The 12,066-nt window shown below is 38.9% G+C and overlaps 1 protein-coding gene and 1 long non-coding RNA gene across 2 annotated transcripts; one reads left to right on the top strand and one right to left on the bottom strand.

Annotated features, from left to right (window-relative positions):
• Positions 1-1,542: 1,542 nt before the first annotated feature.
• LOC109985699 (uncharacterized) lies at positions 1,543-4,780 on the bottom strand. Its single transcript, XR_010669019.1, has 2 exons — positions 4,662-4,780; positions 1,543-3,422 (listed from the first exon to the last, which is right to left on the bottom strand). It is a non-coding gene; the product is annotated as an uncharacterized lncRNA (long non-coding RNA).
• Positions 4,781-6,315: 1,535 nt separating this feature from the next.
• Positions 6,316-10,215, top strand: LOC109985678 (angiopoietin-related protein 3). The gene is made up of 4 exons (XM_020636070.2): positions 6,316-6,832; positions 8,177-8,377; positions 8,595-8,705; positions 9,923-10,215. The coding sequence occupies exons 1-4, from the start codon at positions 6,536-6,538 to the stop codon at positions 9,947-9,949; spliced, it is 636 nt and encodes a 211-aa protein (XP_020491726.1). The 5' UTR covers positions 6,316-6,535; the 3' UTR covers positions 9,950-10,215.
• Positions 10,216-12,066: the final 1,851 nt, after the last annotated feature.

The raw sequence follows: 12,066 nt of genomic DNA, 5'->3' as shown, positions 1-12,066 counted from the left end.
TCTTTTTATCTGACAGTGACTATTTTGCAACTGCCTAGCCTAGCATAGTAAAACGAGTAGCGCTGACTAGCTAGCTAACGGCTAGGCTAATGTTAGCTTTACTGTGGGCTGCGATGTTCACTCAACTATTACTGTGAATTACTGTGAAATATACTGTATATATTATTTTCTTTAACTAAGGCAATATAATGAACTACGTTTTCATATGACACAAGGTACTTGCTGCCTTAATACAAAGTTTAAACGCACATTGAGGAAATTAACGCGTCATCCAAAATAAAACACTGATAAGTGGGTGCCTGATGTAGCAGTGAACACTGAGGATCTGGACAATAGTGTGCCTCGGCAGATATGCGATGTTAGCATCCAGTGGCCAGACACTACAGAACACATCTAGTGTTCTAACAAATCAATGACAGACAGTGCAACACAAGCTGATCCTGCTCCATCAATGTCAGCATATGACTTAGATGATAGAGACTCCAAGTTTTTCACAGGCATAGGTGTTGCTAGTTTTTGGCAACTTTTGTGCACCCTTCAGGCTTTTCTCCCACAGCTAAGAATTACCAAGTTGGCAGTCCATGATCAACTGTTACTCGTTCTGATGAGGCTTCGTCTTGGTTTAATGTTTACAGACTTAAAACGGTTTGGTATTAGCAGAAGCAAGGCTTGTGAGATCTTCACACTCTGGAGACCAGTACTTTAGTTTATGAGGGAAAAGATGATTGTGTGGTTGCCTAGAGATACACTGAAAAGAATCAGGCCTCAGAGTTTCACTGAAAATTATCCCAAAGCAACGTGTATTATAGACTGTACTGAAATATTTGTACAAAGGCCAAAAAACCTAAGGAAACGATCACAAACATACAGCAACTACAAACATCCTAACACAAACTCCTGTATTGTATCTCTCCTAATGGTTATGTGATGTTTGTTTCTAAATTGTTCGGAGGACGGGCCAGTGATACATTTATCACAAAAAACAGTGGTCTTCTTGACCACCTGATTCCTGGTGATCAAATTCTAGCTGATCGTGGGTTCATCATAACAGATGCATTGCCCCCAGGGGTGACTCTAGCTCTTCTCGCGTTTACACGTGGTTGTAAAGAACTGTCTCAACATGCCGTAACAGAAACGCGTCGCTTGGCAAATGTCAGAATCCATGTCAAGCGAGCAATTAGAAGGTTGAAAGGTTTTACAATTCTGAGCCATGAAATCCCTGGTAGTGTAAAACATGTTGATGACATAATAAGTATTTGTGCAGGGCTTTGTAACTTGCAACCTCAATTAATTCGAGATGAAACAGAGCAAGAAGGATCTGAAATAGATGAAGGTGAAGATGCAGATGAGCAGGAACAAGAAGCATAAGTATGGGACGAGGCAGAGAACATCAAAAACTAATAACAGTGCACTTCACTTTCATCGTAGAACGTTTTTTTAAAGTGCAGACCCTGCAGTAAAATTTCATTTTCCTTTAAGGAGAGTGTTTGTTTGTTGTGTAGTGAATGTCAAATATTTCAACACCAGGTTTAAAACAAAACGATCTCCATTTTTTAATAATTGATAGTAAAAAAGTAAACAAGCAAACAAGTAACAACAAAATACATTCAAATGTATAGGTTATCAATTACAGAAGTTTTTTGTAGTCAAAGTTACGTCTCTTATGTCTCAAACAGACAGCAAGCAGAGGATTTTAGAAAATGTTTTGGTAAAGTCTCTGAACTGAAACATTGCCATTTTATAGTGTGCAGGAATATAATATAATATAAATATAATATAATATCAGTTGTGAAATGTGAATCCTACATAATTCTAACTAACAAATGATTTTAAAGTAAGCAACTTTGTAACACATTTGTTTAACATTTTTTAACTGTAAATTGTAAATAGTGATGTAATTTTTTGTATAAAATGCAAAAGAAAAAACATGTACAGTTAATCTAATGTTGCCAAACTAAGTGCTTCATATAAATGAAAATGAAATGTAAATTGATTAAATGAAACAGTTGTTTGCCTAACTTGCTTTTAAGAAACTAATTTCTGTACACATTTCACTCTTAAGAGTGAATTGTGATGAGAAGGATGTGATCCTCAACTACTTGAGTCTGATTTCCATTACTCCATGTGCTATTCTTGTAGCTATTGCTGGGAGTAGATGTTGAAAGTAAACCTTTTTCAGGTGGCAGATTTTCTCCATTGTCCAGTCTTTGTTGTATGGCACATCCACGATAATATATTCATTTGGGGTCCATACCAGAAACTTGCAATTTGTTTTGTTTGCACAATGCATTGCTATTTGGACCTGGTAGTAGTACCCTAAGCCTGATGCAGTTTCCTTAAGAATGTATCGGCCATTGATATGTTTTATCTCATATTTGTTTGATTCAATCATTTTCAGCAGACTGCCATCATGTGACTCCAGCTTCTTCGGTGTTGGACACTTAATCTCAAGGATGGTATCTGTGTCAATTATGCCATCAAGGCTGGCTGCAAGCCAGTTTTCTCTCTCATCCACAACAAGACCTGCAGTCTCTACTGTTTTTCCTGTGGTCTCCTCAAAAAAAATTCTTGCCAAAGGCTCTGATGTTTGTCCATACCTAGTGGCTGCGCTTCCAACAAACTTGCCATTAAGTTTTCTTTCAACCCAGCTTGTTGGGTCAGCTTTTTTAGGAACTTCAGATGCCTCACTGCTAGTTATTCTAATTTTTCTCTGGTCTAGCCAAAATTGACAATTCTGCCCCTTTGTTTTTGATTCTATATTTTCTCTCCCATCTTTCCCACATTTTACAAATTTTTCAAAAATGTCATTGCAGAGTTTACATTTGTCTTCAGCACACTGTGCATGATGTATCATTTGTGCATTTGCATTTACATTTTTCCGTGGCTGTGCAGTCAACACATGATGTAAAATTGTTCCAGGTATACAGGCTAAACCAGCCATTTCAGGTGATGAAACCTGTCTAACAACTTCTGCATCTGACTCAAATGCTGTAGATGTAATTTTCATACATTTCCCAGGTTCATGGTCTGGCACTTGAATGTTCTCTACTGTATCTGGCACCACATTTTTCCAGGAGGATTTGTTCCAGGCACATGCTTCGTCGGTGCAGGCAGTACCTGTAAAGCCTTGGGTCACAGTCTGTTTCATTTTGTAAAGTAGAGCTGCTGTATGACTGCAACACTTTCCTCTGTTACTTTGCCATCTCTCCTCTGCAGAGTTATTTCAACATTATGATGGTTGTAGATGGACTGGGAGTACCGGACAGGTCCTTTAAAAGTGATGTGTTCCTCATCTGGTAGGTTATGCAATATTTGACCAACCCATCCAGAGCTTAGGTAATTTTGACCCTCTATCAGTGACCTGTAGTTGGCATTGAGTTGGTCATCACATGCCAGGCGATAAATGAAATAGTCTTGAATACCTATGAAACAACATGAAATCATATTTATTTTTACTATGTAATTATCTGTCTGTCTAATCTGTGTTTGTTTTGCTCTTGATTATGTCAGAAAACTAGCAACCATTACAACCAATGTTACATGAAATATGTTTATTTATCTATGCCTGGATATGTGAATACTATTATGTTAGTAGCCTATTACACCACTCAGACTGCAATGCACTTATAGTGTAGAAAACATTCACTTTATTACTTCACAGGCAAGGATGGCAAAACATAAAAGCTGTAGGTACATCAGCACCATGCGCACACTTCAGCAGCAACGCCAGAATACCAGCTCAGACTGTTTTACTCAAGCCACTTATTTAAGTTTCACTTTCATGTGCAGCAAAAGAGCTAACACTGCCACCTGCTGGCAAATGTAGAAATACTTAACTGAACAAAAGCTATTAATGTCACAGTATTATTAACGAGATGTTAAGTAAAAGTGACTGGACATAGATTACAAAAACAAGTAGGTTACTTTTACTGGTGGTATATTAGCAAGCTAGCAACTTTGAAAGTAACGGTAGTTAGCATTCTGTAGACTTGATTACTAAAAGTATGAAGGATGGTCAGGTGGTTAATTTTTTCGCTATTTCTGGCAATATTAATAACCAATGTGTAAATAATATGTAAATTTAAACAACGTTTGTGTTGCAATTTATATACGGTACCGTCATCAGTAACTCTGGGCCACTGTCTAACATCGTCAATCCAACAACTCCTCCTGCTCTCACGGGTTAGTTAGTCACTGCAGTAATGGAACCCACCACCAAGATGTCAGCGTCCACAAACCGCCCGTTGGAATCAGTCTATTGGCTAACATTTTTTTGTCTCTCTGCTGGTAAAGCTGTGGTGGTGCCTTTTTGGTAGAACCAGTTTGTACTTCAAGACCAAAATGTATTGTCCCCAGGTGGGACTAAGTTACTTGTAGAAGTCAACCAAATAAAGAAAACACAGTTTGTATAAATGTTGACGGTTAGGGAGGGAATTAGCCTAGCTTTGCATTGAAACTATAAGCAATAGCCTGGTGCCAAGTAATCACAGCAGATATTTACTTATTTGTCCATCTAAGCTTTTCAAAAAGTTAATTTTTGATATTTTCATCTGACATCAGCGAGTTAGCATCTGATACATCAGGTTTGCTGTTGTATCAACTTGTTTTAAACATTTCTCTCTGAAGGAAATTACTCAAATTTCTCACTGAAGAAGACTTACTGTATTTTTGAGCTGTGAAGTCGTGCTGACGCCGTGGCCCGTTGACCCGTTCTCTCTGCGGCTTCCCTGTGAAATCCTGACTGCAGGAGGAAGTAAGTGGGCTGAGGCTGACGCCGTTCTCTCCTTCATAAATCAAGCTTTATGAGTAGACATAGTGTCGTTTGTGCGTTTGGCCTGCCTCGACTCCAAAACAATTCAAAGGACAGTTTGTTGGTCTGTCCCGCGTTTGCACAAAGCCACTCATTCAGCCGGAGTCTGAGTGTAGGAAGTCATGTTTGTCTCAATTCAGATCCAGAACAAAGCCGAACTGGTGGGACAAAAACAAGCTTCCAAAAAATACTCAATAAATACGTGAAACTTTTTCTTTACAATAAATAGATTGACTGACAAATGTAATGTATTGTATCCAATCCAGAGTTGTTGATTAGATACATTATATACTGTATGCAGCACAGATGAGTGTTTTACCATCTGTTTGTTCACAGGTTTTACTTATGGAACATTTACTGAATTTCTATTAGCCCTGATTCAGGAGGCAAAAACACTCATATAAACTACACTTCATTTAGTGTTTGGATGAAGATGGTCGAGAGCTCTGTCTTACACATGCATCCAAATTTTCATTTTATTTTCACAGGTTTTAAACCATGAAATGACCTGTTTCGCCCTATTAATGAGGCTGTTGTCGTCCTGTAGAGCCCACTCCCGTAAGGAGAGAAACGGATGGAATAAACTTTTTTACAAAAAAAACAACAAAGTGCTCTTCTAAGTATTTTTTACTGTAATATGTCATAAAGCATAATTGGGTGTTGGTTGCCTAATTTTGCAATTCTGTGCCTTTAAATGTGTCACCTGTCTTGGTGTTGCAGGTCACATTGTTGCTTCCTGAAATCAACTCAAGGAGATCTTTTAGTATAATAAAGCCAGTAATTGCAAATGATCAGCATTTGCTGAAACTATTCACATTTTGAAAAATGTGGAAAGAATGCAAATAAAAAACATTTGTTCAGAAATTACTGCAAGAGGGAAACGTTGCATATTATCATTGCATATCATTAGAAGAGCTCCAGACCTGTAGGCTCGCTCAGACTCTTAATGTCAGCCAAGATTCAAAACAATTAGCTGAAAAGATGTTAGAAAATAAAATGACATTGAGCCAAGGTCCTTAATTGACGTTGAATATAATACATCCAGCCATAAACAACTTCTTATTAACATATTTATCAAGAATTACAGCAACATAGAAAGCCTTTTCCCAAACACTGGCTTGCTTTGGATGTAAAAGATAAGCTGCAAACTGACATAGAAAAAAGCTCTTTGCAGTTCCTAAAATAGCCAGCAGATGTCTCTGCTGCTCTGTTGTGTTATTTCATTTGTCAATCCAGCACAGTTTCATTCCCCTGAACGGACAAGTGTTCAACAGAGATGTATCACTGCAGTATTTACCCTTCATTATAATTTATTATTAACAGAATATTACTGTCTCATGCAGCGAATCTTCAATACTTTTAGATGCTATCTATTTTTAACATTTTAAAATGTTTCAAACTGAAGATTCAGAGCACTGGTTTTAATTTGCCACTATTGTAGTTCATGCATCATTCTGGGAACTCCCCCTTTGTCTTACTTTGGGCTCTCCCCTCCTCTCCACATCCCTCTGCCCTTCACCTCTCCTGAGCTGCAGACCTCCTCAGGGAACATGTGAGGCACATCAGGACACCTTAGAGGACCAGCAGATGTGGATTCATCTTTACATGACTCCTGAGCTTTTTAATCAACCTTTGCATGAAGCCACAGATCTGCTATTTTGATCAGATCTGGTTCTGATTTAGATGGTTCTCAAGATTTAGGATCTAGATTTTAACATCCATTTAATGAAATCTAGGACTATGATGGTGAGCCCAGTCCTGCTGCTGGTGGTGTTGTTGTTGGGACTCTGTCAAACCCACCCTGCCTCCACCCACTCCACGTCCCCGGCTTCAGGTGTGGTCCCCGTAGCCCAGGTGAGGATGGTCTCCCTGGGACTGGCTCACCTGCTGCAGGGGGTGGAAGAGAACGCCAAGCGACTGGAGCAGCAAGGGGAGCAGGTGGAAGCAGAGCTAGACGGAGTGACTAAGAGTGTGGAGAGCCTTCGTAAGCAGAGTCTGCAGGCAGGACGGACACGCAGGCAGGTGAGGAAAAGTTACTCTTCAGTTAGTTTGGAAAGCAGATCAGACTTTGCCCTCAACCTGATTTACAAAAGCAGATGCTTTGTGGCCTAAAAAGTCTCAAATAAAAATAAAAAAAACACATCAAATTGCTTAAATGCAAGGAATGTTTGGTATCTCTTTCCAAAAATGTCTTAAATGCTGAATGGATTTTGTCAGGATATTTTTGATGTTGATCCACCAACAGAGCCACTTCTACAAGTGTGAAACGCTTTCTCCAAACATGTTGTTTCATCCTGAACTTTCTAAATCAAGTTTTATAGTTTTAAAGTTTTTTTTTCCCTTGAACCAAGAGGGTTAAAGCTCCTGAGCAGTGGTGGTTCCATAGAGTCTGGGGCCCTTGGCAAAAATTCCCAGTGGGCCCCTCCAACCAGCGATCAACGACCACTGAGTGATAAATAATCTGAAACGAACTTAAAATGTGGTTGATAGCTTCAAATAAAAAACAATAACATTCCGCAAAATATAGTGTTGATCTCAAAACTAAATGTTTGTCTTATTATATATTTAATTATATATATTTAATTTTTCCTCTTCCTTTTAATTTCCTCTTCCTTTTTCCCTCTCTTGCTTTTTTCACTCCCAGATGGATAACTGCACTTCTTTTTCCAAACTTTTTTTTTTCTCAACAATAATACACGTTTATTCAAATTATGGTGATGCATTGTTTTAAAGATTGTATTCTTTTATGATGAAAATCCTCAGCCAATCAAACCTGCCTTTTCAACTGAGATCCAATTCGTCAAATCTTTCACAGCTATAGGATTTTGACTTCTTTATGTTATTTTTTTTGTTTATATCCTTTTTTAAACTCGTTCTATTTAACCAAAATTATTTTCATTTATCTTTTAGTCTCCAGGGTGCTTTTTGCATTTTTTTCTTTTCCCGGTGTTCATATTCATGTAGCACTTTAAACAGCACCAGCAGATACAAAAGCTGTGATTCTAATCAAATATAACTGTTATATTAATGAGACCATCTTTTTATGGTTGCATGGTCACATTCAAGGTTGAGACAGATCTCTGTTGGAGTGAAAAAAACTCACATATTCTTATATGTATCTGAATGCTAACCCCCCTGATTGGATAGAGGCTCCTCTAACTATATTTCTTTTATTTGACTGATTTGCTTTTGCTCACACCAAACAGGACTTTTTAAAAATTATTTATTTCAAATTCAAATGAAATCAGCTGTCACAAAGTGAGACATTGAGGATGAAACAATAAGATCCAACAAGAATTCACAAGAAACTCATTACTGTAAATATGGCCGTCACTATATGAATAATGTTGTGTTTTTGTTCCTGAGGCGAGGAAGGACCTGCAGATACTGAGAGCCAGAGGGGACCGGCTGTGGAGGGCGCTCAAAGATCTGCAGAAGGGTATGGAGGATCTGGAGACGGAGCAGGGAGTCATGCAGCAAAGAATGAGCCAGATCCTGCAGAGAGTGAAGAGCCTGAGCGAGCCCAGGCCGGGGGGTCAGACTCAGCTGGACATGGGGTCTGTGAAGGTGAGCTCAAAACAAGATTTCCATCCAATAACAAAATATAAATGAAGATTTTTCCATTTACTTAAAGACAACAGATTTTGGAAAGCACATAGGGTGTCGTACTATTTGTTGATTTTCCAAGGAAAACTATAAAAAAAAAAAAAAAAAAAACAACAACGTGTATTTATGCCCATTTTACATTTTTTCTTCTTCTTATGACTATTTTTTTGTGTTGTAGGTTTTCATGGATAAACAGGCCCGGCAGCTCGCCAGTCTAACTTCTGCAGTTTCAGCCCAGGAGAGAATGATAGACAGGCGACAGAAACACATTGATCACCTGGAGAAACAGGTACTGATCTGTTCTTCTTACACTCCTAATGAAGGCCTTACATACCTTTTCTTATCTCATTTAAGTCGGGTTGAGAGGGTACAAACCATCATAGACACTTTTGAAAAGATGCCAGTGTGACATCGCCCCTTAAACTGGACTGTGGTTTAGAAGTAGAAGCCTCCCATTTGGCAGTTTTTGTAAATCTCCATCGTGTTTCTTGCCGCCAGAAATGACTAAAAAACATGACCGATTGGATGAAAGAGAGAAGCTCGCGACATGGTGTAATCAAACTGTTGTTTCAAAGATTATGCCGATATGAGGGCTTTTGAATGGTTTATTCATTGGCGGATTGAATGGAATACAAACAAGGTATGATGAAGAAATATATCTATACCTATATCTGCCAAAAACATTCTGCAAAAAGAATAACACTCAGCAACCCCAGGACAGCCTCCCTCTATTCATGTGTGATTTAAGCCCTTTGGTATGGATTCCAAAAACATCACTTTGTACCAGACTGGAACATGTTTATTTCTGCCAGAGGTTTCCACTTTCCAAAACACTTTAAAGTCATGACTAAGTCAGGCTAACTTCCTCTCTTATGTTCCTTTGGTCTCTCTGATGCTCCGGACATATTGGTGCTTGCTCACTTGCACAAAACTCCTGAAAAGTTTACAACTTCATGACGTGCTCAGGACCGCATGTGTGAACAAAAACAGCCACATTTTCCCCCTTTGACTTTATCCGGACAGCCAGCCCCCTGGTAGAGTTACCGCTTGAAGTCGTGGTGAACTGATGTGAGAACTCAGCGGGTGATATTCCTGGAAAATGTCCAGTGAGCGTGTGGGACGGGATGGTGACATTTACATCCTGAGTCTGGCGCACAACCTTTATACACGCTCCCGGTATGATCTCCATGCACCTAATGAAACTGCTTCCTTCGTTTTCTGTTCTCCAGTATGTTCTTCTCCGCTCTTTTGTCCTTGTTGTTTCAAAACTATAGATAACTACATTGATATAAAGGCAAAAATTTTAATCTTAGCGTTGTATATCAGACTTTTTGTCAGCCATGTCCTGCCTCCTGAGACCCATTCCTTTCACATCCCACATGGATGGTCTCCTGCTGTGAGATGCATGTGTGAACAACCAACTTAGGACTATTTTCTAAAATGTTGAAGAGTGCATATGCACAAGTATGCAGAACTCATCATTTACCATCTCTATGTTTGTTTCAGGTGTCAAAAAGCTCCCAGCAGCCCTGAGGGCAGATTCTGACTGCGTCTGATGAACACAGCTGTATCAACACAGACGCTGGAAACCAACTCACAGGAGACCAAATGAAATGCCCGGAAACTCACAAAAGGTTGCGTCACATGTAACGAGTGTATGTTTCTAATTTTGATAAATTAGGTTACTGTTTGTTCACAACACAAAGGGTTGTAGAGGATGTGTTGTTGTTGGTGCTTTGTTATGACACATGCTGTCCTCTGTTTGAAAGTGGTTCAAAAATAAAACGTTCCTGCTCTCATGTCATCGTGTTGTGGATCTGACTTCCACAACATTGTGGTTGAAGATGGCGGTGAAACGTCACACGCCCAAATAAACAGACGTACTCTGAAGTCGGAGAAACCTCCACACACTAAGGACACACACAGCAAGTTTCAGAAACAAGAAAGAATCTGTGATATAATCCAGTTCAGACTCATCAGTGTTTGTTAGATTCAATAATTCAACTTTAATGGAAAGGACTGTCAGTGTATTACTCTGTCTAATTATTATAACCTCTAATCATATCTGAACGGGTTATCCTGGAGTCCAAGCAGACATTTGTGCAACAGACAGACAAACAGATGAGCTGTCACAGTTTAAATAGTACTGAGAGTGTTCTGCTGGTACCCTTTAGTGCGCAGTCCATGTTCAAATCCAACCCATGGGCTCCTTCCCCACATGTCACCCTCAACTTTTTCTTTCTCTGATTTCTAAATCTATCCACCGTCCTACCTCTAAAATAAAGACATAAAAGCCGAGAAATAAACCTTTAAAAAAGTGAGAATGTGTTTTGATCTGTTGTAACAATAAGCTGAGGTTTTTTTTGTGTGTGAGGAAAAATACGTTTTCAAATTTAGCAAAAAAATATGATGAAAATGATTGTTGGGAAATGTAGTTTTAAATGTCTGCTTTTAAAACCTAGGTTTGGTTGACCTTCTAACCATTGTACGTACACGTATCTGGCCAGCTCATATTGAGGTGTAGTTTAAGAGAATCAGAGCCGTGGCCTCACAGAATAAGAAATGCTTACATTCCTTTATCAATGGGGGACCTCCATCAGGAAAATTCTGACTGTTCGTTTAATGCCCAGTGAAATATATAATGGCGACAAGAGGAAGACTTATAACATCAAACCAGCAGCTGTCATGAAGCTTAATGTGACAAAGGTCATGTGTTGTATCTTGGAGAGGCTGAGATGATATCTGATGGCCTCAGGTCTGTAACTTGCAGGCAGTATGTCCCCTCTGGTGTTCCCAAACAAACCTCTGACAGCTCGAACTCTGTCCCACTTAGGAGGAAGACAACAACAAAGATTCATGGGAGAAAAAGAATAAAAGAGATTTAAGGAAGGAAGGAAGACTAAAAATGAGGGTGAGAGGAGTAAATAATGAAAAAAGGGGGCTGAAAGGAACTAGAAGAACAAAATAAACTAAATGGAGGAAAAAAATGTTGATATGGTCATTCTGAAATAGATGACATAATATACAGCAGCTTAGGTGAGCACATATTTAAGTGTTAGTGTTATGTGAGAGGGTGATTAAATCTTTTGAAACTGCCTGGTGTTTCAGAGCTGCAACAGCACCCTCTAGAGGTCAGAGGGAGACACTGACATCTTTACTTTTCAATGATCCCAGTACCTGGAAGGACATTTTTTATTTTTTTTGCCAATATACCTACTTAAGAAGGCATGATTTTGACAGATGGAGCTTTAAGTGGGATTGAAAAAGTTAAAAAAAAATTCTCCACAACACTTCTGACCTCTGCAGATTGCAGATTCACAAACATTAGGAGTGAACCTGAACCTATCAGAAACAAATTTATCAGATTGAGGTTTTGTGCACAAAAAGGAAGAAAACTCATATATTATTCCTGATGGTTACCCTGTGAGGTTGGCTCTCATTGAGCATTATATGGCCGACAATACCGTTCAGTCCCTTTATACCTCTTGCCCTCACTTTGCCTGATCCCATACATGTTTTGTGCATTTTTTCAGGGTACAGTGTTGTTAGAAACAAACATGTTTACAACCTGGTAACACTAACCCAATAAAAACAAAAATTGGTCATATAGCCCATGTCTTTATTGCCACACACTATACAAGGGTAGAATG

This window comes from Labrus bergylta, chromosome 17 (genome assembly GCF_963930695.1).
Source record: "Labrus bergylta chromosome 17, fLabBer1.1, whole genome shotgun sequence".
NCBI classification, from domain to species: domain Eukaryota; kingdom Metazoa; phylum Chordata; class Actinopteri; order Labriformes; family Labridae; genus Labrus; species Labrus bergylta.
This window is presented reverse-complemented; position numbering and strand designations above follow the sequence as displayed.

Bases quoted from the DNA above. Each gene is read 5' to 3' on its own strand.
- LOC109985678 (XM_020636070.2), top strand. From the start codon at position 6,536: ATGAAATCTAGGACTATGATGGTGAGCCCAGTCCTGCTGCTGGTGGTG. The intron at 8,378-8,594 runs GTGAGCTCAAAA...TTTGTGTTGTAG, and splicing joins TGGACATGGGGTCTGTGAAG to GTTTTCATGGATAAACAGGC. The intron at 8,706-9,922 runs GTACTGATCTGT...TGTTTGTTTCAG, and splicing joins TTGATCACCTGGAGAAACAG to GTGTCAAAAAGCTCCCAGCA.